Source organism: Colletotrichum orchidophilum (assembly GCF_001831195.1).
Source record: "Colletotrichum orchidophilum strain IMI 309357 chromosome Unknown Scaffold_7.1, whole genome shotgun sequence".
In the NCBI taxonomy this organism is placed as follows: Eukaryota; Fungi; Ascomycota; class Sordariomycetes; order Glomerellales; family Glomerellaceae; genus Colletotrichum; species Colletotrichum orchidophilum.
In genome coordinates this window covers 154,415-181,862 of record NW_019172963.1, presented here as the reverse complement: position 1 = coordinate 181,862, position 27,448 = coordinate 154,415, and the positions used below count along the sequence as shown (strand labels likewise).

Sequence of the window (27,448 nt, the reverse complement as noted above, 5' to 3'; positions counted from 1 at the left end):
TAAGGCATTGAACTGCCACTCAACGCGTGTGCTCAGCAAGGTGGCTTTGGTGGAGCTGCCACGAGGCCGGCTGGATGCTCGCCAGAGGCAGAGGCAGGACGGCCAGCTGGTAGACATCGTGATTTTTACACTTGGGAAATACTCCCAGGTAAGCCCAAATATGCGTTGAGTGGCACCGCTGTGATGGAAATAGAGTGCGGAGCCAGCTAGTACAGTCGTGAAGGGTATTCCCAGATGATGCTGCGTGAGGTAGAGATGCCTTGCGTACGCCGTCTCTTTCTCAGCCGCATTGCATCAGTGCACAGACCACTGTCCACCAGGAGTGGACAGGCGTGACAGGGCATGGATGGGGTCCAACGCACCAAGTGCGCCAGTGCGCCAGTGCGCCAGTGCGGATGGGAAGCTGAACTATGTCGGTTGGAGAGGCCGGGCTGGAGGCCGGGCGCGGAGAGAACAATGGGCAGCCACAGCACGTCTCCCGCCGTCCCCCTTTGGCGCTAGAGGAGCACGAGTACGCGGCCGGAGCTAAGACAACGCAGCTCCAAGGTAAGTACCGATACTCCAAGACATTGGATGGGCTAAAAATTACTCATCTGCAAGGTACGTAGGTAGGTAGCTCTCACGTGTTGAGGACACTTGTTCAACCACGAGGATGCCTCCGCGCATATGGGGTCGACAACAAGTTTAAGGTAGTGAAGCATCGCACTCTACATCAGGGTATGAGAGAAAGTTTTGCACAATGGGCCATATTGGTAGTTGGGGTCCGGGGCTATGCCATCACCTCATATGCCGGATATGCACTCGGTACCACAGTGAAGCGCGTAAAGTGCTTCTTGCCTCAGACTGGTAGACAACCGAAGATAATCCCCGGCGGATCGGTGGGGTGTAAGGTGGTCCAAATATACGCGTCCGCGGGTCCCCTTACCCGATCTTTCTAGGGACTGGATCTACACTCGAGTGAGCATCCCAAGCATCTGATCTAGGCAGGAAGAACTGCCTTACCTACATCACTTTGTACCATAGCTTAAGGTACCTAGGTATGTCTGGATACTGTGTTCGGATATCAGGTACGATAGTAGCCAAGAGAGAGACAGAGGAGCGTCTGTACGTCTATCCGTAGAAGGAGGGACTGACCCGGCCATGGGGAATTGTGGGATGGAAGGGGGGCGTGGATGGACTCAAGGGGGAGGGGGATCACTGGATGGAGCCAGGCAGGTCCCAGGCAGGTCCTAGCTTGCACCAATTGCTGGCTGTCAAGCCACATGGGATGAGGCCACTTAAGCTACAACTCCGACCCTGACCCCCTTATCCTCCCTTCCAGCCTGGCCTCCCCCCAGCTGTCATCAGCTTCCGCGGTCTAAACTTTCCGCCAGGCAGTAAACCCAGACTCTATCTGTACTCTACCTTTCTCTGTACTTGTCCCTGCTCCCTTTTTCTTCCATCTACTCCAAGAAAAAGCATCTTCCTTTTTTTTTTCTTGTTCCATTGAGGGCATTCTTCTACCGAGCCCGTCATTCACCTTGCTGAATGACGGCCATTTAATCCACCTCTTCCCTTCTCGACTTTCGTTGATTCCTTTTCCCACCTCCCTGCCACTCGACCGACGCGAGAAAACCTCGTGTCCCATTCTCACCTTGCTAGGTGCTGACGACCGCTCTCCGCCCTCATTGTCCACGTCGCCCGTCACCGAGTCGGAGCCGCCGTCGACATTGAGTGGACGACACCTGCGCCCGTTCCGACTATATCGATTGTTTACCGCGATTTGATACCTCCCTCTGCGATCATGGCTGCCACCAAGCCAGTCCGCTCTTCGAGCCCCAAGCTTGAGAAGCATGCCAACGGGGTCAACGGCATCAATGGCAACGGCAATGGCCATGGCAAATTCCCTGTCCAGCGCGAATCGAGCTACAAGTCTGACGGTGTTGAGGACAACGACGTCTTTCTCCTGCCTGTTTCCGACTACCAAATCATGCTGGGCTTGACCATCCTCGCCGCCATCGTTCGCCTGTTCCGCATTTACCAGCCCACTAGTGTCGTCTTTGACGAAGTCCAGTAAGCGCACATAACCCCCCTTGCCTCCTTCCGATGCGTATCGTCGCTGACGCCCTCACGTATAGCTTCGGTGGCTTCGCTTCGAAATACATCAAGGGCAAATTCTTCATGGATGTTCACCCTCCTTTGGCCAAGATGCTCATTGCTCTCACCGGCTGGTTGGCTGGTTTCAACGGCGACTTCGACTTCAAGGATATTGGCAAGGACTACCTCGAGCCCGGTGTTCCCTACGTCGCCATGCGCATGTTCCCGGCCATCTGCGGTATTCTGCTGGCCCCTCTCATGTTCCTGACTCTCAAGACCACCGGATGTCGCACCACCACGGCTCTGATGGGCTCCAGTCTGATCATCTTCGGTAAGAGCAAACCGCCTCACCACTTAACTATGTATCAATGGCTAATACTCCGTACAGAGAACGGCCTTCTTACCCAAGCTCGCCTCATTCTACTCGACTCTCCGCTCATGGTTGCAACCGCCTTTACCGCCCTCTCCTTCCAGTCCTTTACGAACCAGCATGAGCAGGGTCCCGAAAAGGCTTTCCAGTTGAGCTGGTGGTTCTGGCTCTTGATGACTGGCCTGGGTCTGGGCACGACTGTCAGCATCAAATGGGTTGGTTTGTTCACTATTGCCTGGGTTGGAAGCTTGACCCTTGTCCAGCTCTGGGTTCTTCTTGGAGACACCAAGAATGTTACGCCGCGCATCTGGGCAAAGCACTTCATGGCTCGTGCCTTCGCCCTGGTCATTATCCCTGTCGGCTTCTACATGGCCATGTTTGCCATCCACTTCCTTTGCCTGGTCAACCCTGGCGACGGCGACGGCTTCATGAGCTCCGAATTTCAGTCTACTCTCAACTCCAAGGGTATGCAAGACGTCGCCGCTGACGTCGCCTTTGGTAGCCGTGTCAGCATCAGACATGCCAACACACAGGGCGGTTACCTGCACTCTCACCCCCTCATGTACCCCACTGGCAGCAAGCAACAGCAAATCACCCTTTACCCCCACAAGGACGAGAACAACCTTTGGCTCCTCGAAAACCAGACCCAGCCTCTGGGTATCAACGGCGAGCAGATTAACGGTACTCAGGCCTGGGACAACCTCCCCGAGCCTGTCTTCATCAAGGACGGCGATGTCGTTCGCCTGTACCACACTCCTACGTTCCGTCGCCTTCACTCCCACGACGTCAGACCACCCGTTACGGAGGCTGATTGGCAGAACGAGGTGTCCGCTTACGGCTACGAGGGCTTCGAGGGCGACGCCAATGACTTGTTCAAGATTGAGATCGTCAAGAAGCAGTCCCTCAGCTCCGCTTCCAGAGAGCGTCTTCGCACTATCGAGACCAAGTTCAGATTAGTCCACATCATGACTGGTTGCGTCCTCTTCTCGCACAAAGTGAAGCTCCCTGAGTGGGCCTCTGAGCAACAGGAGGTTACTTGCGCGAGAGGAGGTACACTTCCCAACAGCTTGTGGTATGTCGAGTACAACGAGCACCCGCAACTGACTGGCGAGAACGTCGACAAGGTCAACTACCGTCACCCCGGCTTCCTCGGCAAGTTCTGGGAGCTTCAAAAGGTCATGTGGAAGACCAACGCCGGCTTGGTCGAGTCTCACGCCTGGGACTCCCGTCCTGACTCGTGGCCCTTCCTCAAACGCGGCATCAACTTCTGGGGCAAGGACCACCGCCAGATCTACCTGATGGGCAACCCCATCGTGTGGTGGAGTTCTACCCTTGCTGTCGTCGTCTACGTCCTCTTCAAGGGTATTGCGACTCTTCGTTGGCAGCGCAGCTGCAACGATTACTCCAACACCACGTTCAAGCGATTCGACTATGAGATCGGCACTGCGGTTTTGGGTTGGGCTTTCCACTACTTCCCTTTCTACCTGATGGACCGCCAGCTGTTCCTGCACCACTACTTCCCCGCCCTCTACTTCGCAGTCATTGCGTTCTGCTCAACTTTCGACTTCGCCACTGCTCGGGTATCGCTCGCTGGAATCCGCAGCAACCCTATCATCAACCGTGCCAGCGCCGTTGTCTTCTTGGCGCTCACCATCGTCGTCTTCGTGCTCTTCTCTCCTCTAGCCTATGGAAACGCCTGGACCAAGGCAGAGTGCAGCCGGCTCAAGGTCATTAACTCGTGGGATTTCGACTGCAACAACTTCTTTGATGACGTAAGTAACAGTACTGCTTTTATTCCGAGTAGAGGGGTGCCAGATAGAGGATTGTGAAGGCCTGTAATGGATGGGATTCATCTTATGTCGGGCTACGCCGATGTCGAGCAATTGTTGATAGCCAATTGAGACGAGATTCGGCAAATCATCTTTGGCAGAAGTTGTGAATTTGGTAGAAAGAGGCTGACATTATTTTGTGGCAATATAGTACTCCCAATACACGGAGCTTCTCACCCGCACTTCCGCTGCGGTTGGAGCCACACCGACACCAGTCAAGTCTGAGGCTCCTGCCGCTCCCGTGGGCGGTCAAGTCGGTCATATCCCCATTGGCGATGCCCAAAAGGAGCAGGCAGATGCTGCGGCCGTCTCGGGGGCTCCAGATCAAAAGATTCTGTCCCGCGAAGAGAAGGTCGAGTACCGGGACCAGGACGGCAATCTACTCGACGAGGAGCAGGTGAAGGCCTTGGAGGGCAAGGTCGAATTCAAGACAAAATACGAGACGCGGACGCGCGTCGTCGACGCAAGTGGGAACGAAGTTCAGATGCCCGAAGGCGGTTGGCCCCAGGAGCAAAATGTTGCCCCGCCTCACCCTGATGTTCAGGGTGTCGATCAAGAAACCAAGTCCAAGCCTGATGACTCGGCCGCCCCCAAGGTCGCCGAGAGCGTCCAGGGCCAGAGGGAGGCCGAGCAGAAGAAGGCCAAGCCCGCAAGCGATGGCGGCAAGGAGGCTACTGCTCAGGAAGAGCTCTGAGCTGGGACATGGGGATGATATCTGAGTTGGATTGTAATGGCATGCCCGAAGCTATGTGCAACCTGATGTGGATGGAGTTGATCAATCGTCTTTCTCTCACACATTTTCTCTGCGTCGAATTCGCCCATTGTATACCAGCCATGGCTAGGGTATGTAGGGGAGAGAAAGAGCCATACTTTTCATCGTGTTTTTTTTTCCCTAGTAAAATTCCCATCTCGCCAACGGAGCAGACAAAGGCGGGAGGCAGCAAGGTGGAGGTGGGGGGCCACGAAGCCCAAAATTTTTCATTTGTTGTAAGATCAAAAAGAAATGACGTCCACGAAATGCTGGTCCAATGTGTGATTTTGTTCCCTGAATGCTGGATATAATAAGAGTCTGTCTACACTTGAAGATGGATACACATTCCCTCAGTCGTCCTTGAGTCATCATCGTCTAGGAAGGATTGGGAATTTGATTCATCTACCCTGATGGCATTAGTTATACTGCGCCTTCCTTGTAAGGAGAATAGCAACTTAAACTGCAACAAAGGGTAGGGCGAGGTTCGCTTTCACAGCTGGTGCCATGGAAATTGACAGGTATTGAGGGTTCATCCAATGCTCAAGGCATCATCATCTTTGGCATTAATAAGAAGGCATTATGATGTAGTACCTTTTGTGTCTGTTATCCCTTTGATTCCCTTTGGCCCTCTCCTGCTCCCATAATGGCAACTGTTTGCTTTGTCCTCCCTGTGAAATGGACCACAGTTTTTGCTCTCCAAAACGCCAATTGACCTCTCATCCTCCAATGCCCAGAACAGCAACGACCAAAAAAGAAAAGGGTGACTTGTGCCCCTCAGTCCATCCTTTAGTCACGTTTCGTGAATTTGCTCCTGCCCCTTGCTTTGCCTCTTTCTGCCTTCTCTTGTTTGGCCTTCATTATGAGCCCCAGCATTCCTGCTACGGTGGCGTAGAGCGTAATTAATACAGTGTCGAAGATTAAGTGCATATGTGGTGTGTACGAGAAATCGGGTGTGTCAGTCGCTATGGCAATTCGCTCATGATTATGCTGGGGTTTCGCCCTTTTCCTCGGTTGCCACAACCACAATCTGTTGCTCCTCTTTGTTGGGAATATTGATGGACAGTCGTTTTTCTCCGTCCAGCTCTACAGCGGAGCTCTTCTCCGGTGATGAGGACAGTGCTGAGTTTCGGTTACTCGGGCAGGGCGTCTCTGGTCTCGCCGATGACTCTTCCGCATCCAGCTGGCTAGCTGTCTCCTCGAGAGGAGTGGCGAAGGGGGTAGTATCGTTGCTAATGTTTTCCGCAGCTGTCACTGCCACCTCTGGTTCCGTGTCTCTAGACTCGCTTTCATGGCTAATTCGAGGGCTCTTATCTAGGGGTACCGAATGATGGCTATGGCTGGCCGGGACGACGCCACCGCCAATTCGGGACCAGAACATCTGTTCTCGCAGGCGGACACTTTCTTCCCATGCAGCCTTTTCCGCGTCTTCATCCTCCGCTCGCCAATGACCGTCTTTGACGATGCGCAAAAAGTTGAGGAAATCGCAGGTGGATCTTACACGACCCAGACAATATTTGCAAAGGGGGTATCGCTGAGCTGATTCAGACTCGCTGGTTCGGAAACGGTATGTTCGCAGGTGCTCCTCATCCTTGCGCGAGTCGCCACACAAGGAGCAGGGGTAGAACTGCGGCTTGACAAGTGACGCAAAGGGCGCATTGGCAGGAATTGGCTCCACCACGATTGAGCCATCACTCATGGCATTCAAAACGCTGCGACGCGCAAGCCAGGACAGGCCCGGGGCAATGTCCAGTCGGAGTGTCGGCTCGACATCCTCAGCCAGGACACGCTTGAAAAACTTGGTTTCCTTGAGAGCCGGCGGGGGTGGGCCCAAGTTAGCTGAGGCCGCGCTCGACACGGAGGCCGGGGTGTTCGGCGTCTGCGGTGATGACGTCGCCGGGGTTCCCGTCGTAGACAGAGACGCAGTTGAGGCATTGGAAGGGTGAGCGCTCGAAGTGCTGCCGCCCATGCCAAGGCCCAACCCACTTAGACCGTTGAACGAGCCAGACGAAACACGGCTTCCAGCACGATTTCGAGACAGCTTCGTAAGGCTGAGGAAGTCCTCGTATGCTCCCAGGTCAGTCCTCAGGACTGGCTGAATGAGATGCGTCAAGCTAGTAGGATACGTCGGCGAAGTCGGGTCCATCAGAGGCGAAGAGACTAGGCCTTCTGAGCGTTCGTCGTCCTTCATTGTGTCGGGCTTACTGAAGCCTGGAGACGAAGGAGCAGTGCCGGTCGTAGCGTCGTCTCTTTCAAGCGCCATGAGCTCCATAACGTGTTTAAGATCTGCTAGTTGCTGTTGCTGAGAGGTCAGCAAGGCCTCCATATCGCCAAGCTGGGACCTCAGATTGTCGTTCTTTCTTTGAATGGCCTCCTGCTCTAGCCTTGCCTCCTCTTTAGCGGAAATGACCATGTTGTTGGCCTCCTCAAACAAAGCCGTGGATAAGCTCTCTAGCTCTTGTTCGATCCTCTTCTGCTCCTTCTCGGCATCCTCCCGCAATTTCTTCTCTTGCGTAACACGGAGCATGATGATCTTCTTTTCTTCCTCGGCGGTCTTGCGACGAATCCAAATATCGCCCGCAAGCATTTCTCTTTGTGATTCATTCTGTTCTTCCAAATGCTTAATCTTCTCGCGTGCTCTTTCCAGCTCTTGCCTCGTGGCAGATAATGTGTCGTCGAGGGTTGTTTGATGGTTGATGGCGTTGATTAATTTGGCGCTCAGAGTTGCGACTTCGTCATTCAGTTCAGGATGCTGAGGAGTATCAGCTTCGCTTGCGGGACTCATAGCCCGGCTGCGCGGATCGGGTAGGGTGCTAAGTTCGCCGTCATCGTCCAGACGTGTTAATGTTGTCGTGGGCCGTAGTGATGGCGATGACGCGACTGAGGAAGACATGATGGGCATGTCAACAACGGAAGGTGCTTTACTCGACGTTTTCGTGGCCCTAGGACTTGGTGACGGAGATCGAGCTATTGAAGAGAGAGATCGGAAATGACCAAAAGGTCTGCCACCGGGTTGAGGACTGGTATGCTGTGCCCAGCCGGCCACGGCGATAAAGCTGTGCCACACGAGATTAGTTACAGCCATTTGACGGTGACGAGTGTAAAGTGCAAGCCGGTGCTGATCATCACTTTCTCGAACTGAACAGGCAAAGACAAGAAAAGGAACATGAGAGGTACGGGCTGTTTATTGAAGGATGAGAGACATACGAATCCATTCCCTCTAAACCTGTCGGCTCGCTAAGAACGAGCGACAGTAGCTACCAAGTATGGACTTGGGTAATTGGGGTTTGTTGGATGGTGAGACAATGCGTTGGCAAGAGCTGGCACCACCTTAGGTGAGATGGGTCTACCAGCAGGCGCGAGGCGTGAGGTATGACAGCAGCAAGCGACAGGCAGGTGGAATGCACGGGAGTAAATGCCGGTTGATTGCTACTAGCAATCAAACTGGGGCCGGAGAGAAAGGGTCGGAATGGGGCGTTAGGGCCTTTAGATATCGCAAGAGACCATGGCGGTGCGTGCTATGGAGGTCGAGATGCGGGTTCTCTTCCTTAGTTCGGAATTGGTGTGTGTGTGTGTATTCGTAAGGGTTCGAGATAAGACGTAGTCGTGAGGCAGTTCGTGATCGTGAGAGACGGGCGGATTGGGCGGGTTAGGCGGGTTGTGGTAACGAGAGGGGGTTGTTGGGAACGTCAGGAACAGGAAGGAAGGGGAGGAGAGGCGAGATGATGGGTCGAAGCCGAGTAGCGGAGCAGCCCAAGGCTTTGAGTGTTTTCGCAGCGGTGGCAGGAGCCGAATAAGCAGGCGGGAAGCGGGTGGCAGAGGCGGCGGCGGCAAAGTGAAAAGAGAGCAGCCAGAGAAAGAATAGGTAGGATGAGCAGCGAAAGACTGGGGACCCAAGGACCATAACCAGTGACAGGGACCAGGACTGGAACTGGGCGGATGACATGGGTGGGTATTGGACGGGTCGAGCGCGACAGGGACCAGATGTCGAACTTGCCAACTTGTGGGTGCAGACTTCACTCAGACAGGCAGGCACAGAGACACAAGAGAAAGACCCTCTCGGTGCGGCGTGCGTCCTTAGGACTGGGCGGGGCAGGACCGGACTGGACAGGCGTGGGATCGTGGTCGTGGATGCATCGAATAGCAAGGAGGGTGTGGGGCTGGACAAGAGCAGGGGTGGGGGCGGTGCAATCGCTGGGACTGGGACGGGCCCGAAAGGGCTCCAGGTTAGGTAAAGTAGGTACCTACCTGCCTGGGTCCTGGGGTGCAGTCTTGATGCTCACTCAGTCCCTCCTACATTTCATCACAGCGGCCATTTCTCAGTTGAAGTCATTGGATGTTATTCCATCTATGAGTGTGCTCAAGGTTTGCAGCGTTTGCTCTGCAGCTTACTGTGCAGACCAAACTGCATCTTGCCTCAATTACCTCATCTCGAAGTGGTTCTCACTCAGCTGCGGATACCCCCTCACTCGCGGCCTGGCCCACTGTCATTGAGTCTTGACTCTTGAGATGCCAGACTTGGCATAAGCAAGTTGTGCACGAGCAGGGGTTAGGAGCTCGGCCATGAGTGGCAGGTGAGCTAGCCGAGGGTGACGACGTGACGGCAACGAGATAGAAGCGATTGACAATACATAGTACGAACACAGACTATGGATACTTCGTACAGCTGCACATGTCCCGTCCCATCCCATCCCATTCCACCCCATCGCGTGTTCAACCCCGGGGCCGTCGGTCGGTCGGTCGGTCGGTCATTCGGTAGAGAGTACGCTAAGGCAAGACAGAAAGCTGCAAATGATCTCGTAGTGGGGATTGGGGCCGTCGGTCTGGTCGGGAGCACCTGGTCACAAAGTTCAAGAGTCAATTGCCATTGTGGGCCTTGGGTTCTCGTCGTTAGCCTTGGACGGGCTCACGTTTTCCACAAGCTGGGGACCGGAGGCTGGTCAGTTACCAAAGTGGGCAGACCTTGGCCGCTTGAGGAGACGACACTCTATGAAGTACCGTACCAAGTCCGTACATTGTAGTGATTCGCTTTCGCCCCCTTTGCGCGCTTCTCCCAAGGGGTCAAGCAACCAAGCTCCCCGTCACAGCCACAACTCAATCAAAAAACCCAGCTGCGTCATTACACCCAGTCACCTATCCGTCTAGTCCCCGAGTCCATCGGCTCTGCTGCCGACACCGACCGATGCGGTCATTACTATTGGATCTACCTCGTGCATGCTATGACCAGAAAGCTGACTGACGGCGCGCGCGCGCGCGCGCATGAATCGAATGACGAAAATTCAAATGCGGATGTGTGCGAGTGCGAGACAGGCTTTTCCTTTTTTTTTCTTCACAAACTATTTTAAAAAAAAAAAAAAAAATCCTTATTTGAGAAAATGGAAAGTAGGAGTACCAATCAGCGAATTAGTGGCACTGAGTTATGGCAATGAGATGAAAACGTCTCAAGTCCTCCCGCAAGTAATCCAACTTATTTCACCTTGGGATTACTTCAATTCGGTCAAATTCCTCTGTGCATTCCCCTTCGCTCCCTCCCTCGCTATGCAAAGTAACCCCACTCAACCACACTCAGTTCGGCTCCATGATTGCAGTGGTTCGTTCCTCTCTCTCCCCTCTGTTTAGACAGGAATCCGTACTTCTCCGTCCTCTTCCCGCTGTGCCGAGCGAGTGTCTGCAGCGGACCATGGCGGCGGAAGGCAGAGACAGAAGAGGATAAGAGCACGGGCACCGGGCTGGTCTCAGAGCGGTCATAGTTATGAACGCCTTTCGCTTTCGCTTACACACACCACCACCCTTCTCATGCATGGATTATCCAGCGACTAAACCGAACTACTATGTCTTAGTCAGCCGCCGTAATCCTTCCCTCCCCCATTTTGTTTCCGCGGACCGCTGCGACCCAGAATCGCGAGAGCCAAGAGAAAGGTGAACCTGATCCTCCCGCCGTCTCCCTGCCCTGGGGCCCCTACCTTTTTACCTTTACCTGCTGCTCGCCTGCACATGCAAACGCTGGCCCCACCGAACCGAATCCTCACTTTATTATCCGTACTTCGGTACGCCGCACCATGGTAGGCACAGCCCGTTCAAACGGACCCCGAACCTGACGCGCACGCCTTGCTGGAACATCGTGTCCGCTGCTCTCAACTCATCTTTATTACGAGTATCATTCATTCTCATCCCTTGCGGACCCCCGGCCCAAACACCCTTTAAAGCTCATGTGATTTCTCGCGTTTTGGCCCTGTCACCTAGCATCGGCTCTCCCTAGCTAGGTAAAGTATCCTTAGATCTGGCGTTGAGCCTCCACGGCCTCCAAGGTTCCCCATATGCATTTCTCACTCTCGCATATTCCATCGCCTAAGAAATGCTGCAATATTGGCCCAACTCGTTTCAGGTCACCAACGATCAGCAAAGACCATCGCACATCCCGTCATCATCTAGTCCTATTCTTAGCTCTGCGCGGCTCCCCTTTGTCGATTTGACCTTCGTTCCTCCGAATCAACAGCGGCGAGGCAACAACAGCCACGCCCCGATTCTTAACCGCATCAGGGGCTCGAATTGCTTCCGCTTTCGCATTTGCATTTGCATTTGCATCGGCATTGGCATGAGCCCCCAGCAACACCATGCACAGGCTCCGACATCCCAATCTTCGAACCCAACTGCCACCTCACCCTGTCACTCCTTGTCCACTTCACCCTAAAGTCTGAAGTCTGAAGCACGCTGAAAGATTGTGGTATGCTTCAGCTTCACAATGCATGCGCCCATCTTCATGCTTGCGCGGCGGCATCTACCGAGCGGACTGGTCATTATCCAACTCTACACATTCGAATCCGACTTCTACCTTCAACAGACGAAGTGGCGTTCCATCCCGGCTTCCGATACCTTTCACTAAGTCCCCACCCCTGGATCCGGAACACCCCCTCATGCGGAACAGTAGACCAAAACGACCAAAAAAAACACGGTCAATCGGAAATCTCAACAACATCGCGATTATATTAGTCCACTATATAAAATTGATGTTGGAAAGACTGGAATTCGACCTCTTGTTCCTTTGCCGTTTTTACTGCTTGAAAAGAGATCTTTTGTGCCTGTTCTTGTGACTTACGAATAGCATCGACTTTGGCAAATCGTTCGTTCGGCCTAAGCGCTACACTTGCTTTTATATACGGTTTGTAGACCTCTACGGTCTCTTCTAACTGGTGGATCCGTCTCTCGTGGTCGGCAATAAGGGTGTTCTTCTCATCTAGACTCTTGCCGAGCTTAGAAAATAGCATACGACCCCTTATTTTACCGATACCAGGGCGGAATAGTGTAGTAAAAGTAGTCCTCCTTAGATCGCCCGAGCGCTTAAGGGTCGCCACCTCTTTTCTCACTACTTAATCCTGAGGAACTGGGGTTGCCGGGGGCTCTCTCTCCATGGGCAATTGCCTCTTCTGTTCGTTAGAAAAAAATTGCCGGCTCAAGAGCACTTTATCGGGGTTAAGTGGCCAGATACCGGTTGCTTTCCACCCAGCGCGTATATTTGGCACCGTTAAAGCCTCCTGACGCGCCTCGCCGTAGCAGCGGAGGAAGTTCTTCTTGCCAACGATCGAGAGGTCTGTGAGCGCGTGTAGAACCCCTATCCTTTTACGGTATCCTGATTTTAGTGCGCTGAAGATAGATACGTCGAGAGGTTAGGTCATATGAAAAGAATGAGGCGGTAAAAAGATCAGATATATCCCGCGGATATAGCACTCCCACATGAACGCGTTAGAGCAGTGACTACCGTGCCTATCTAATACCAAGAGGCGGTTGGAGCCCTTGTTGGCGCCTCTTGGCTTGGTCTGAGGTTTAAAGACGTTGGTTAACCAAGAGATTGCTGTAGTATTGTCTGTCCACCTATTTTCGGTTGCGTCAAAAGACCAGCTCTCGTAAGCCGCGAGTTCGTTAGGAAACCACTGCTGCTGTACTCTTTTACCCTTAAATAGAACCAGGGGCCGAAGTGCTGCTCCTACTGCTGATACGCACTCGATTATCGTCGTCCACGTACGAGAACCAGGATGGCGTATATAGATCGAACCCTTCTTCTCGCTGGAACCCAATACCAGACCATTGACCCCCTGACCCTCCATTATCCCGGTTTCGTCCATATTCCATATATTCTACGGCGGGATAGCTCTGACTATAGGGTCGGTATATAGATCGAAGTACTTCAATAAGATCTCAATAGTGACGGCTTTAACGCGGAGGCTTTCGATAGATCTACCTTTTAGCGTCTTAAGCTCTGGATTCCGCTTAATAAAGTGCTCTAACCAGTGCTTGTCGAGGGGTTGAGGATCGCTGCTTACAGAGACGACTTTAGCAGCAAAAGAGCGTAGCTAGGCGTGGGTTGGAGCGAGGCCGAGGGAGCTCTGCGCCAGTGCCCAGTTAACCAGGTGCCTCTTTTGCTTCGGCGATAATCGCTGCAAGTGCTCCGCTGACGTCCTTTTGGTCGAACCGCCGTTCCAACGGCGATGGAGGGTCGTCATAGGGATCCCCCAGGCCCGAGATACTTGTCGCATAGGCTGACCAGCCTGCACATCGCTGAGAGCTGCGATAATGTCCTGCTCGGTATATTTGGCCATTGCGAATGCACTGGTATTTTCAAAAGAATTAAATTTTAATGTTGTGGTGGTTTAATTGATGGTGGTGGTGTTGCGGTACTGGGATGTACGATGGAGAAATCCTGTTCCGAATGAGGGGGTGTTCCGGATCCAGGGGTGGGGACTTAACACCATGGGCATGTTCTGAACTATGCAGACGGGGGGGCCCGGCACAGGACCCTGGCAATGTTCAATTGTCAGCTGCACGCCGAAATCTCAATCGCTCCGCATGCTTGATTGCCGCCGCCCGTCGCCCTTCCAAACTCGGCGCATTGCTTTTGCGTCTGCACTGACGCGCCTGATCGCCTACCACCTTGCTTCCCTGGCAAGCTGCCTCCTCGTTGAAAAATTCATGGCAGTTGACCTGGACCAAGCCGATACCACCGTTTGCGGCTCTACAGGAAGCCATTTCTTTGAGCTTCATCGACAGCCCCCAAACCTGGCAATTGAACGTCGTTGCGTCCTAAAGGCTGGGCCCTCGTGTCTCTCCGCCTGGCTTAACCGATCTAACGCATTTGGTCATCGTTCGCCTTGTCTATCGATTTCCTCTCCGCCATCCGTCACACTCCCTCCAGCCTCATGAGCTATCGTCTTATCCCCTTTGTGACCTGGGACAAACAGCATCCCGGCCTGGGCTTGGCCAAGACCTTCGCACCGCCCGCTATCTCAGCAACCGCCTTCATTCGCCTCCTCCCGTTCCAGCCCAGCTTTGGCTGATGGCGGCTGGCATCCGGAGCTTTGCCGAGCCATCCCACGCCTCCGTCCGTGGACTCTTCCGGGTCTCAGAACGCCAGCGGCGCCTCTTCGCACCGTCGTTTACTTCTTTAGCACGGCTGCTTCCAAATTTACCATACGGCCCAACCCCCGCGAATCAAACGGCCGACGCCTCGTTCTTGACACGACGGCATCAGTGCTTTTCCACCCCTGTCCGTCCGTTCAGGTCAATCCTCTCTTCGTCCCATCTCCCCCGGATCCCGAATATGTGTTTCACACGGACGCCCAGTTGGGCTGGCAGCCCCCCGTCCCAGCTTTTTTCGTGTTCTTTCGGTAGCATTTCTTATTCTTCATCCATGAGCTTCTCGTGCTGACACGTCGGATCTGACCTGTCTCGCCACGTCGCAAGCAATATGCTCTCGTCTGATGAGCCTCACATCGAAAAACTACGACGCAAAATACTGAACCCCTGAACCTATTCCAACAAGCACTCCCCTTCCCCTAGAGCACTCAGCTTGGCATCTAATATCTTCTAGATTCACGTTTCCTTTTTACTTTCGGAAGCAGCCTCGGGCTTGCATGTCTCGAATTTTCGACTGTGTCACTCTTACATGGATCCGCACCATTGGAAACCCGCAGAGAACATGTTTTGCCTTTGATTGAGCTGCAGTCGGCGATGCAACATAGCCTCAGGGGTTAGCGGGCACTGTACAGTGATGACAAAGACGAAGAAGGGGGGAACGCCATCGCGCCGTAGTTGTAAACATGCACGCACCGGCCTGGGCCGAGAATTGCAGAAGAAGCTCGCCGTCTCCCCGCACATGAGACCCCTTCTCACCCCGAAGTTGGGTGCCGGGGTGGGTCCGTGCTCCGGCCGCGACAACAAACAGCACACGCATAACGTCGTCCCATGTAAAGCACCGGCCGCCGACGTCCATCCGCATTTCCGATCTTCTTGCTTGAAACGTAAAACAGACTTTACTGCCGATAGAGAGGGGGAAAGGGGGGGGTAGTCAGGCGTCCATATATAGCTCCCGCGACTCTTCACGTCTCGATCTGCACCTATCCGGATTGCGCTGCCAACCAGCGCGCTTCCCATGGCCTCACTCCTGCATAGCATGGCTGTTTCACTTGCAAGTTATCCTCGTTGGCGTTTCCCCATATCCTTTGACATAGGTGAGTTTTCTCGCGCGGCCAAGAGCGTGTTCCTACACGGCCAGGACCAAGCCTTGGCGTGGCGTGCACCACTTACACAACAGAACGAGCAACTGTGCACCAAGAGATGAGGATGCCGGGGTCCTCGCCCGAGAAGCCTCATAGGTTGCCGAGTATTTGGAGAATACACATGGAAGTTTTCACCGGCTATATCCTAGTTTGTCATTGTTTGTGGTGTCGCCGTGGGCTGGCGACGTTCTGAGGAAAGTTGTGGCCGGCACCAAATATTGTTCAATTCGCAACCCGTCCTGAAAGCAGTCAATCTCTGCGTCCTTCTGGCTTTTAAAGGCAGTTGCCATTTCGAGACCTGTCACAGGCGAGAGAAGTTGGTCTGGATGCAGACAGCCGGCGTCGAATCATGCACCAGCTGATGGCTTCTCATCCTGCCTTTCTCCCTCCTAAGCCAGATTCTACACACTAGTCTGAGTATGGATCTTGGTGGATGAGCTTCATGGGCATCAGCAGAGGTTATCTCCGAACTACTATTGCCACCGCGTACCTACATTAAGGTAGTGTTTACCAACACAAGCTCACGACAACATGTTTCCTCGGTCCTGAGAACCAGGCCACACTTGACGAAGTAGGTAGGTAAGGGAACCCATGCGCAAAAGACCTCAACAGAGTTCGTCCCAACTATCTATCGTTCCCACTCGACGCATTTTCCCCACGCTTTCCCGCTCTCTCGCGCTCTCGCGCTCTCTCTCTTTCTCCAGGATATTACTTGTTTAGTAAAAGAAGGTTAAGGTGCTTACGAAGGACGCCTTCAGCTGCGCCACGAGAGTGCTCCTTGCGAGGCTTTCTTTCTTTCTTGCCGAATAAGCGTAGCTTGGCACGTTTGCGGATATTTTAAACATATGCAGAGAGGCCTTCGCAACCCTTTCCGAGCAGGTCGAATGGATTGACGGTTTGCATTTTGGGGGTTTTCCCCCTCTCTTCTTTTGAGGTCTCGTTATACCAGAGCATAACGAGGGCGCGCAGGTTCAATGGTGGTCCCCTAGGGTCCAATAGATCTACACAAGCACACATGCACACACACACATATGGAAAGTCATAAACACTAAATGGACTGTCTTTCCTCCCGAGTCTAGAGTTTATAACCTAATTCATACGCAAAGGACAACGCGGGAAACATGCCGCAAAGTTGCGTGGTTGCTCCAGGGTTCGTCTCGGCGTGGGCGAGGTTCCGAGAAAGTAAGAGTCGACCGATAGCGTGCCACCTGTGCGAGGAGTAGCATGAGGAAGAAAGGATGAGCTTTTCTGGTATGTCGTCCCATCTTGGGGAGCCGAGGCTCAAATCCAGCTCTCAACCAATTTTGTGTGCTTTCACTGGCCTGCTTTTTTTTTTTTTTTTTTTTTTTTGTGGGTGCCGTGGGGGGGGGGGGGGGGGGGTGTTTGGTGTGTGGGTCGGGTGGGGGGGGGGGGGTGGGGGGGGGGGGGGGGTCGGGGGGGTTGTGGGGGTGGGGGCGGGGTGTTTTTTTTTTTTTTTTTTTTTTTTTTGTATCAAATTTGTGTTATGCGGATCCAATGGGTGTCGTGGAGATTTCGAGATTTCGAGATTTCGAGATTATGGGTACCGGCGTGTTTGGTGGCATTTTGGCTGGGACTTTAGAGCGGGAAAAGGGTGCGTGGGATTTGACGACAACAGGCTCTCAGAGTGTGTATCGTCTCATCACGTGCGGCTGATTTCTATTGCTGATGTTTAGTGCCCATCGTGACTGAAGTCGTGCGTTGTGAGGCACTTGGCAACAACAATAACATTGTCAGGCTGAAGCAAACAGAGAGTAGGATATTGCAAGTCGAGCGAACCATTGGAAATCTCATCCTGGTGTCCCTACGAGTTTTGAATGCAAGGCATTTCTTCATCATCACTCGGCCACCCTGAATGCTAGCTAAGATGGATGTTGCTTATATGTCATGTCTCTTCCAATACAACATCAAAGCTCTCGCTTGAAGGGAAATTGCTATGCTTCTTGCTCCATAATTAGCTATTTTTCATCACGATATGCCCTGGTGGTGTCGAGTACTTCTGGTCGAGGACGTACGAGCGTGGTAGTTGCCGGGGTAGAAAACAAAACAGACAGAAACGGGAGACCACTGGTAACAGAACCGGCCCCGATAATCTGACTTCGATCAAAGATTCTTTGCCCTTCTAAAGCCTTGAAGATGGCTCAATTCTTTAAGTGGACATGTTGGCGACACCGAATCACCGCGATTCCTTCACATCTCGTCTGGCGGGTTGTTCATGACCTGCGGAACTATGTCTGCGTCCGAGCAAGCCTTCCGGACCCCGACCCCGAAAGATGGTGCTTTGCAGATATTCATGATAATATATAATCCAAAATATACTTGGCTCTTGCCGGAAGTGCCCTTTTCACAGTTCGGGCGTAGAAAAAGATAACATTGGTACCTTTCGGGGTCCGTGAAGACCATCCGCGACCCAATCTCCTCCCTCCGGAGGCGCCGATGATGCTCAATACTTCCTGGCTGCCTGCTTGAAGGGCGTTGAATCTTGTTCGCTTGGACCTAGAGGATCAAATGACATATTCTTCCTCTCATCACCGACTGCCGGGCCCGGATCGCAACTTCGGACGCGGAGATTGGCAGGCACAACCCGTATCTTTCAACGGCGCGTAGGGAGCAACGGATGCCTCCAACTTGTGTGAATCGACACACGTACCGCGACCCAAGAGCAAAGTCCTCATGAAAGAGGGAATGCGGTTTCTTAGGAAACCGCAAACGTAGTTTATGAATCAGTAGCCCCAGTCTTGATTTAAAGCTCACTTTACTAAAGAGACCTTCCTAACGGAAGGCATAAGGGCCAGGATGAAAAAGAAGTGGTTAAGAGGCATCTGCAGGGTGAAGAAAGGTGAGTTCTCTGACTTCGTGACGTTGTAAAATAAATAAGTTAATTGGCAGTGTGCATTCTATGAGGACATCTTGGAAGGACGGGGGAAAAGATAGCAAGAACTATGACGGATGGCGACTGCGGCGGTAATAAGCCTCTCGTAGACTGGCTGTATATATCAAGGTATCTATCTGGTGATCCATTCCTCTTCCGTCATCTTAACTCCAATACCATAACAAGGCCAGAATACATGATTAGAGTGTGCTGAAAAGAAGCCTGTCTACATTTAGTTCGTTAGGGCCAGGCATCTCGTCACACTCCCCGAAATGCGTGTACCAGGCTAAAAACTCTGGAATCGTCTCAAAGATCTGCAAGCCGTCTTCCGCCGTGGATAAAGTGTACCTCCACTTCCAAGCGTCCTCATCAGACTCGCGGCTGTACACAATACTGAAATTGGCATCAGGCCCCGTGCCCGGTGCCCAACCGCCCGCGATTTGCCAGCACTCGGGGAGATTGGCGTGCTCCGTGAGCGCCTCGGGCGTCATCACCGTCTCGGCGTGCGGGCCCTGGTCGTCTCGGCAGCCCCACCAAAAGGCCGGCTGGGTCTCGTTCCGGAAGACGGGCAGCCCGTAGCCCACGATGCCGTCGACGAGCCCGGCCAGCACGCGAAAGTCCTCGGGAATCGAGATGGTCTCCGCCACGTCCTCTCTGGACTTTTTCTTCAGGTTCTCCTCGATGACGGAGAGGTACGCGCGGCGCGCGGCCTCGTGCTCGTCGGGGGTGCCCTCGTGCAGGACGTAGGTGCCGTCGAGGCCAATCTTTGGCGCCAACTCATCGTAACGCGTGAGAACCTCGCTGGGCTCTGAAACGTCAAAGCCTTGGAGGGTGGTGTCAAGAAGCATGTTGAGGCCCTCGAGACGGAGCTCCTTGATGTCCTCGTCGCCATCCAGGTCGTCTGGCACCGCGGTGGCGATGAATGGTACGTATACCTCGAGAACGCGACGGTTCTGCGCCGCGATGAATGAGCGGTAAGCAGTGAGGGAGGCTGCGATGTCCTCTCGAGATGAGGCCATAATGAAGGGTGAGGGGAAGGTTTGGAGTTCGAGGCCTCGAGCCAAAAGAAAATAAAGAAGAATGAGGGTACGTTGGGTGGGTGGGAATGAATGGCCTTCCCAAAATATCGACCACTTCCAGCACGCAGTGCGGCACCCTTACACCCTGGTCGTGTATGTATGTTAGGTCGTAATAAAGAAGTCCGTATAAGCAGTAACCTGGGGAAGAAATGCCAATTTGACAGTGTGGAATTAATCATACGTACGAGTGGGTCCATTATTATTACGCCCTTCACGATGCATGCGTTTATATACCATTCTGATAGAAGTTTAATGTTCGCTGCATCACTTTTGTCTAATTCAGAGGCATGTCTACTTCAAGCACCGCATTTTTTCTAATATCCAACCCTAAGAGGATATTCAAAGATGTCTGGCAGCTTGCTTATGAGCCCAAGAATCTTGTTTTGGTCAGATTACCCGCCGGTCTTGAGGTAATTCGCGGAGGAGCTTTCATACCCCGTGCTCCATGTATCCCAAGGAATGAAAGACATGGCATCGCTCATGAGTACAAACGACCACGTACTGGGACTGAGACTGGTTCAGACGAGAAAGAACAGTGCCCGACCACAGACGAATCGACCACGCCCCATCGCAGAGGCTTCTCCCACATCTTTTCCTCATCCGAGTCAGGGTGACAAGTAGCAGAGATTGCCGCACTACAGCTGCCCGCCACAGGCATTGCGCCGAATCTCAAACGACGCCTCTCGGTGATGATAAGAAATCCCATCATGAGAATAATGACCACAAGAACGCATAAGACCCCAAGTGGCGACCACCCGCAGGCAGTCACGCCGGCACGCGAGCCCCCATTTGTTACTCGCACCATGGATGTGGCATCATCCGAAGGGGCGTATACCTCCAAATTGACGAGAAAGAAGCTTTGAGAAATGAGCCAGTGAAGTCCACCTGAGAATATGACTAGAGGGAGAGAATAACGGTACGGGAGTTGAAGGAAGTAGGTGTCTCGCTGGGAACCTTTACGCGTAGATGATACTCGGAGGCTCTTTGACTCGTTTTCGTTGCCGTACCTGTCCCATTCAGTAATCAGGGATATGCTGGTATACTGAGCATTGTAGGTGAAGTATATGAGCGACAAGACAATCTGGGGCGTGTTGACAAGCAGGATATTAGCAAGTATGGATCCTTGACCCAGATTGCCGGTGCTTAGGATGGTGCTGGTCTGCATGGCGCCGAGTCCGAGTTTGATGATGTCGCCGCCACCAGACATATGATAGAGGCCGCCAATCAACAAATATGCACAGGCAATGATTAATCCGAGGTACCTGGTAGCGAGCGTTGTCAGCAAGCAAATCAACATGACGCACTGAAGGAACCGCAGACATACAACGAGAAGCACAAAAACCATCCCCCAGGTGTGACCGCGACAGACTTCCGTTGCGGTTTGAGGTCATACTGAATTGGACCCTTGGACCAGAGTTGGGCGACAAAGTGGTCCTTCGACTTGAGGCACATATCCGCAGTTGACTCATCCCGATGTTGGAGGAAAGAGGCTACTGCATCTCCAATGGTCATGATGGGATCTTCGTCACCCATCCCGAAGGCGACGAAGAGCATCAAGACACCCTTCGCAAAGTTGAAAGCCGTCACAGTCCAGCAGAGAGCGCTGCTGAAGGCTAATTTGCAATGCTCTTCAGTCTTCTGGCTGTAGCATTCCGTTACGGCTGAGCCCAGTGGTGTCCAGCTTCCCGGCGTAGTTCGCAATTCGAGCAGGTAATCCTCGCATGTCGAGTTGCCAGCGAGTATGCCAGCGAGCCTGGTACCGGATTGGCCGCACATCCACAAAAATGCGTACCCCGAAATGTTAAATTTCTCGACCGTTCGATTTTCCTCGCGCCTATCATCCGAGACAAGAAGTAGGTTCCCTCGCGAGGATTGAAAAGCGACTCGGTAGGCGTCGATGCACTTTGTCACATCCATTTGCTCCACGTTATCGCCCAGGAAGCCTGCGTACATGCTCTTCCATTCCGCACTGCTGACTGTGCTTCCGGTGCTGTTCTTTGAGATGTATGCGTTCGTATTCAAGACGCTGTAATTGTTCACCGAGGTCGAGCTGAAGACGATGGAGTTGTAACTGAATAGTGATCAGTACAGGCGTCTGGAGGAAGAAGAGTAAAAGGCATGACGGAGCACCACACTAACACCAGATGTAATGGAAGTGACGAAATGGACAGCAAAATCCAGACAGTCTTCTTCTTCCATGTTATGCTCCAAAAGTTTCGGACACTTGGAACCCCGATATCGAGCCAATCTTGTCTTGCGTGTGCATCGTCAATCTCTGGCCGGGTCGGCGCCATCAAGCACTGCATGCAGTAGTTACTACCCGCCAGAAGAATGATACCAAGGACGTTGATCAGGATATGTATCCCAGTATTCAGTGTCCTGATGGTTGAACAACCCGTATCAAGCAGAGTCCCGACACCGTCTCGTATTGTGTCACGTCTTGTGATGCTCGCCCAGAGTGTGAATATAAAGTTGATCAGAAACGTTGAAAAGGCTGCAATGGAAAAGTAAAACGAAGCTTGACGCCAGCGACTTTGGGAAATCTTGGATCGACCCATCGTGATGTCGTTGGGTGAGGTTCATCAGGGGGAACCGCAAAAGAGCATGCTGAATGGAAGAACATGACTAGAGCTGGGATGGGAGCCAATCGGTTTATGATTGGAATCCAGATCCAGCTTATTTCTTCTTTATATGCAGCCTGGTCTTTAATTAGCCCTGCCAAGTGGTCGAAGGCTGGTTGAGATGCAGCATGCCTACCTAGGTTCAGCTCCATGTACTATCGGCTGACTGCAGCCGCAGTAGTATGCTCCTTCGACTGCTGTGGAAGCACCTCAAGGCAGCCTTCCGTTTCAATCAAAGTACCTTACAGCGGATGTCAACTTGCCTTGGTCTTCAGCATAGGGCAAGCCGGTAGCGCCTCGTGCCGATAGATGCGTCAACAAAACACCCGTGCCGCTCTCAGTCTGCGCTCCGAGACTTGATGATGAAGAGGACCAAAGTACCAGCGGGTTTTTCACTAAAACCCTCAATCGAAGGCGCGTCGCTGGCATTCTCAGAGAACAATACATAAAGATGCTGTCCCAGTATGATCTCAGTGAGGGGAATTCCACCTCGAGTGGTACGTGTCTAATTTTCATCTACCGTACGTCCAGATTTCCAATGTCTTTTTATTTGTGATATTTCCATGCTGTAAATGCGACCAACCATGCACCCATACACCAGTTTTCTTTGTGACCCTTCATGATAGATACCCTGCCAACCCTAAACTTAATTGTTTCCGCTTGGCCTCGAATTGTTTCCTTCCACTTCCGCCTCGACTTGTTCGCCTACACAAAGCCCTTGAGCACAGCAGCCTCGGCATTGAGAATCGACGAGCCCGCAGCGCCAATGACGGTGTTGTGGCTGAGAGCCACAAACTTGATGTCAAAGATGCCGCTCTCGTCCTCCCTGACGCGGCCGACGCTGACGGTGTAGCCCCTGCCGAGGTCACGATCGAGCCTTGGCTGCGGGCGGTCCGGCTCGTCGTGCACAAGGATGGGGCTCTCGGGTGCCGAAGGGCACCCCAGCTTCTGCGCCTCGGAGACGTACTCGCGCAGCGCCTTCTTGACCTCCTCGGCGGAGGGAGCCGGTCGACGCGCAAACTTGAGCGAGACGCAGGCGGTGTGGCCGTCGAGGACGGGCACGCGGTTGCACGCCGCGCTGACCTTGAGCTGACTCTGGTCCTCGAAGGCGGTGAGGTCCGAGGTGATGGTTCCCAAAATCTTCTGCGCCTCCGTCTCGAGCTTGTCCTCCTCGCCCGAGATGAAGGGAACGACGTTGTCAATCATGTCCATGGACGAGACACCCGGGTACCCCGCGCCGGAGACGGCCTGCATGGTGACGACGGAGACTTGGTCGACGGGGCCGAAGACGGCCTGCAGCGCGGCGAAGGGGATGACGAGGCCGATGACGGCGCAGTTCGAGTTGCAGACGAGGAAGCCCTTTTCGAGATTGTGGTGTTTGCGCTGGTGGGGGATCAGGTCGAGGTGGGGGAGGTTGACGGTGGGGACGACGAGGGGTACGAGGGGATCGCGGCGGTAGTTCTTTGCGTTGGAGAAGACGGCGAGGTTCGCCTTGAGGAATTCCAACTCTGTTTGCCGGAGTGGTTAGCCATCCTGTCTGCCTCATGACAGTACTCCGCACGTGTAATGGTAGTAGCACGCGGGGGGCGGGGACTCACCAATCTGGCCGGCGACGTCAGAGTCGAGACCACTGAAGACGACGTCACAATCGCTGAACTCGGAGGCCTTGCACTCGCGGACGACGAGGTCGCCAACGGCGCCCATGGGCGAGGCCTGCTTCCACCGCACGGCATCGCGGTATTTCTTGCCGGCAGAGCGGGAGGAGGCGCCGACAGCGACGAGCTTGAGGTACGGATGCTGCGAGAGGAGGAGGATGAAGCGCTGGCCGACGGAGCCGGTGCAGCCGAGAACGCCTTGTACGAACTTCGAATTAGCTTTGATTGTTCAAACCATCGTGAAAGCCGCCATAGTTTTGCCATGTCTCAATGTCGAAATTTCCGATTGCGGAAGGCGATAGACGAGGGCGGGGTGGAGGGGTAAAAACGTACCGCACTTCTTGACCGGGAATTCGCCCATTGTGAAAGATGACGAGGGGGTATCGAGGGTATCAATTGTCTAAAAGGATGAATTGGACTGAATGAGCGAGGGCAGCACGTTCAAGATATACAGAGAAATTGGGCAGATCGACAATGTGAGTCAAGAAGAAAGTGGCATGTCGCCGGCGGTGCCCCGGCCCAATAATCTTTGGGGGGAGCGACCGACGTCGGTTGCACCCCGCCATGCCCCGCCATCGGAGCTTCCATTGTCGGTGGGGCAAGCCTCAATCTCCACACCCCCCCACCACTTCAGCCAACGCCCGTCAGTCCAAAGACCGGCCGAGATCTGATGAACATATAATATGCCATACAGTGACTAGGGAACTGATCCAGTTGGTCTTTCAATAACTGTTATACTGGGCTGTCACCATCCTGATCGTTTGATATCAGGCAATCGCCGGGTTCCATCTCGTTACTGCGCTCTCCGCGCACTCATCGCATTTCCCTGTCACAGACGCGATTTTAGCATACGGAACTCGTCAACCACGGACTCGTATGTAAACATGGGAAACCCCTTTCGTGGAAACAATTCATGCATATTTTGCCTTCTTCACTCTCTAAGCGACACAATGAGCTAATGCTGCTCGAAATCACTCCAATGTGCCCCCCTTCTCCCCTACCCCCTTAATCACCAAGAATCCATCTGAGCGCCGTCACCAAAATACTCGACCCAGCAGAACCCGGAACAAATCAGGCGGCCTCTGTTGCCGGTGCACGCCGGCCGAGCATAGGCAGTTCAAGGCCCGGCAGTTCGACCCCTTCCTCATTGCTTTGGGGCATGCCCTTTTTGGAACCTTGCAATTTTCTTGCAATTCTCCTGGTATTGAATTTGCTCATATCTGGAATGAAACAAGCGCCCACAACGAGGACAACAGGAAAAGGGATGATGGCGAGGAAGACAAATCGAAGTGAACTGGCGTATCCTGTTTGGATCGCTTTGGTTAATGCAGCCTTGGTTGTTGAGTTCAAGTCTTTGTATGTCGACAGGTTGGTGGAATTTCCGTTCTTCGTTGCGCTATCTTTGATGGCGGCGGCTAGCTGTACCAATGAATCAGCCGACAGGCCAGCACCCAAGACCACTGGACCAATGAACTTGGGCAATTCCTCCTCTAGCTTCTTTCTCAGTATTAAGGTGAACAATGTCCTCACGCAAGCACAGCCCAAGCTGCACACTGAACCGAGAATTCCTGATGCGAGGCCTATATCTTGCGCCTCCCAAATAAGGGTGACGCCAGTGATGGCAATGGCCACAATGTAACCAATAGCTAAGATAAGACGTAAGTATCAGTATGAAACTTTCAACGAGAGCCAGAAAATTTGACAGAAGACTTACCAAAGGACGCTGACATACCCAACGCAACGGTTAGCAATAGTTTTCCGCCAGGCGATATATTGAATAAGGGAATCGTGAAACCCAGAACCATAACTGCCGCTGTCGTGCACAGTATCTTGGTATAGGGACCGCGCAGTATCGGAAAAGCCGCCGCGTATAGGCCGAAGGTGGCACCCAAGGGTAACAGTGAGCCATACCAAGCGATATCTCGCCAGTCGTTATTGAAAACCTTTCCGATAACGAATGGCCAGAGGATTGTGAGAACGTAGAAAATCATCGAGGCGAAAGTCGCACATGTAACAAGACTTGTGAATTGAGCATTCTTGAACATCTTTGGGGGCATGAGAGGCTGTTCGATGGTAGAATATGCTTCTGCGACATGTCAGAAAACGCATTGGAATCTTTCATTGAAGATTGCGCTCACCGTAGAATACGAATAGGATCAGTGCTACAATCCCGCCGACTAGGGTGCCAATGATCTCCTTGCCAACAGAAGGGTATGAGGAGGCCCCTAGACAGAACCCGAGCAGCAACAAAACGCAGCCAGAGATGTGAAGAAGGATGCCGACGAAGTCCAAATGCTTGACCATCTCGAGCTTGGTCTTCCCAACGACGTTGAGCTGCTTGAACGAAGGTGGGCGGTAAAGCCCAAAGTACAAGAGAAAGGAGAAGAGAGCGAAGAAGCTTCCTGTGTAGTAACCCCAACGCCATTGTGAAGGATTGTTATCATTCAACATATATGGGGCTGTGGCAGAGCCCAAAATAGCAAAAAGGAATGGCAATACAGTAACAACAGAGACCATCGTTGTTCTGGAGCTGTTCGACACGAGTTCTGCTGTAACAAACCCGAGAGGCAACTGAGCGGCGGCAGCCATTCCGTTGCAGATGTTCGCGGCGATGAGCATCTCGGCGTTCTTCGCAAAGGACCCGAGGATGCAGCCAGCGACTCCAAGAAGGGAGGTTCCGACTATGATCCACCTCCGTCCGTACAGATCCGAAAGTCGGCCCACAAGGAGGAAGCCGATGGAGCTACCCATGAACTACATGATTGGTGTCCAATGCACCTTGTCCGACTGAGGTAGCTTTGTGTTGAACAGCACACTGTTGTCGGCCGTTAGTGTGAGGCAAGGGGAGCGTGGTCATGAACCGCATGGTGTTCATCACGACACTCACCTCGTGTTCGCGGGTGCTACCCATCCTAGCCAAGCAGCGGTGCTAGCCAAGGATTGAGCCTGTGGTGCATCAGTCGGATTTGGTGGATAACATGGAGCGAGGCCCCCCACCCCGAGTTGATAGGTTGATATTACTCACCAGTAGCATCAGGAAGACCCTACCACTGTCTGGTGAATCCGATCTACCAAGAGCATCCTTGTGCACACTCCGGATGGTCCCATCTATGTGTGTTACCTGGATGTGGCTGCCCAATTGTTCGAAATCCCAGTCGTCATCTTTGGCGGCCTGCCCTCGAGAGCCCTGTTGCGCTTGCGGGTCCTGGGCCGCGTTGTCGGCATTGTTGTTAGCCATGTCTGGTGTTTTTGTCTGACTCCGAGTATTTGGTATTGAATGATTCAAAGCGAGGTGCCAAGAAAACAAAGAGCTGTGGTGATGGCTAAAATTACGGATGACGATGTGTTGGAGTGATGTAGCTTGGTAAAAGCACAGGGCAGACACGCTCTTATGACCTTGCCAGCCATCGTGTTCCTTCCACCTCCTGAATTGAGGGTGACAGCATCTTTCCAATCAGAATCTGGGGAGATCTACCAGCTCGCAGGCAGGTGTGCTGGGCAGAGATTGCGAAGGAAGAATGGTACCCGCCCTTGCCTGATGAAGCTCGGGACATGGCCCTTCTATTAAAGGAGTGGTATTCTAGAGCCAGCATCCAATTGAGTGACACTATGGTGCAATCTTTGAAAGTT

The 27,448-nt window shown here is 53.1% G+C and overlaps 7 protein-coding genes across 7 annotated transcripts; 1 reads left to right on the top strand and 6 right to left on the bottom strand.

Annotated features, from left to right (window-relative positions):
* Positions 1-1,783: 1,783 nt before the first annotated feature.
* CORC01_01360 (dolichyl-phosphate-mannose-protein mannosyltransferase) lies at positions 1,784-4,969 on the top strand (the record flags this gene model as incomplete). Its single annotated transcript, XM_022613016.1, has 4 exons — positions 1,784-2,052; positions 2,118-2,407; positions 2,465-4,218; positions 4,427-4,969. The coding sequence occupies 4 exons, from the start codon at positions 1,784-1,786 to the stop codon at positions 4,967-4,969; spliced, it is 2,856 nt and encodes a 951-aa protein (XP_022480444.1).
* Positions 4,970-6,008: 1,039 nt separating this feature from the next.
* On the bottom strand, positions 6,009-8,108 carry CORC01_01359 (GDP/GTP exchange factor Sec2p; the record flags this gene model as incomplete). The annotated part of the gene is made up of 1 exon (XM_022613015.1): positions 6,009-8,108. The coding sequence occupies one exon, from the start codon at positions 8,106-8,108 to the stop codon at positions 6,009-6,011; it is 2,100 nt and encodes a 699-aa protein (XP_022480443.1).
* A 1,494-nt stretch (positions 8,109-9,602) lies between these two features.
* On the bottom strand, positions 9,603-9,893 carry CORC01_01358 (uncharacterized protein; the record flags this gene model as incomplete). Its single annotated transcript, XM_022613014.1, has 1 exon — positions 9,603-9,893. A coding segment is annotated over one exon (291 nt), but the record flags the coding sequence as incomplete, so codon positions are not given.
* An 8,770-nt stretch (positions 9,894-18,663) lies between these two features.
* Positions 18,664-19,482, bottom strand: CORC01_01357 (uncharacterized protein; the record flags this gene model as incomplete). Its single annotated transcript, XM_022613013.1, has 1 exon — positions 18,664-19,482. One exon carries the CDS (start codon positions 19,480-19,482, stop codon positions 18,664-18,666), a length of 819 nt encoding a protein of 272 aa, XP_022480441.1.
* A 538-nt stretch (positions 19,483-20,020) lies between these two features.
* On the bottom strand, positions 20,021-22,100 carry CORC01_01356 (uncharacterized protein; the record flags this gene model as incomplete). The annotated part of the gene is made up of 4 exons (XM_022613012.1): positions 20,021-20,804; positions 20,867-21,295; positions 21,353-21,592; positions 21,682-22,100. The coding sequence occupies 4 exons, from the start codon at positions 22,098-22,100 to the stop codon at positions 20,021-20,023; spliced, it is 1,872 nt and encodes a 623-aa protein (XP_022480440.1).
* Positions 22,101-22,868: 768 nt separating this feature from the next.
* Positions 22,869-24,179, bottom strand: CORC01_01355 (aspartate-semialdehyde dehydrogenase; the record flags this gene model as incomplete). Its single annotated transcript, XM_022613011.1, has 3 exons — positions 22,869-23,671; positions 23,762-24,016; positions 24,152-24,179. 3 exons carry the CDS (start codon positions 24,177-24,179, stop codon positions 22,869-22,871), a joined length of 1,086 nt encoding a protein of 361 aa, XP_022480439.1.
* A 710-nt stretch (positions 24,180-24,889) lies between these two features.
* CORC01_01354 (trichothecene efflux pump) lies at positions 24,890-27,242 on the bottom strand (the record flags this gene model as incomplete). The annotated part of the gene is made up of 5 exons (XM_022613010.1): positions 24,890-25,464; positions 25,533-25,904; positions 25,957-26,561; positions 26,706-26,764; positions 26,844-27,242. Coding segments are annotated over 5 exons (2,010 nt in total), but the record flags the coding sequence as incomplete, so codon positions are not given.
* Between the last annotated feature and the right edge of the window lie 206 nt (positions 27,243-27,448).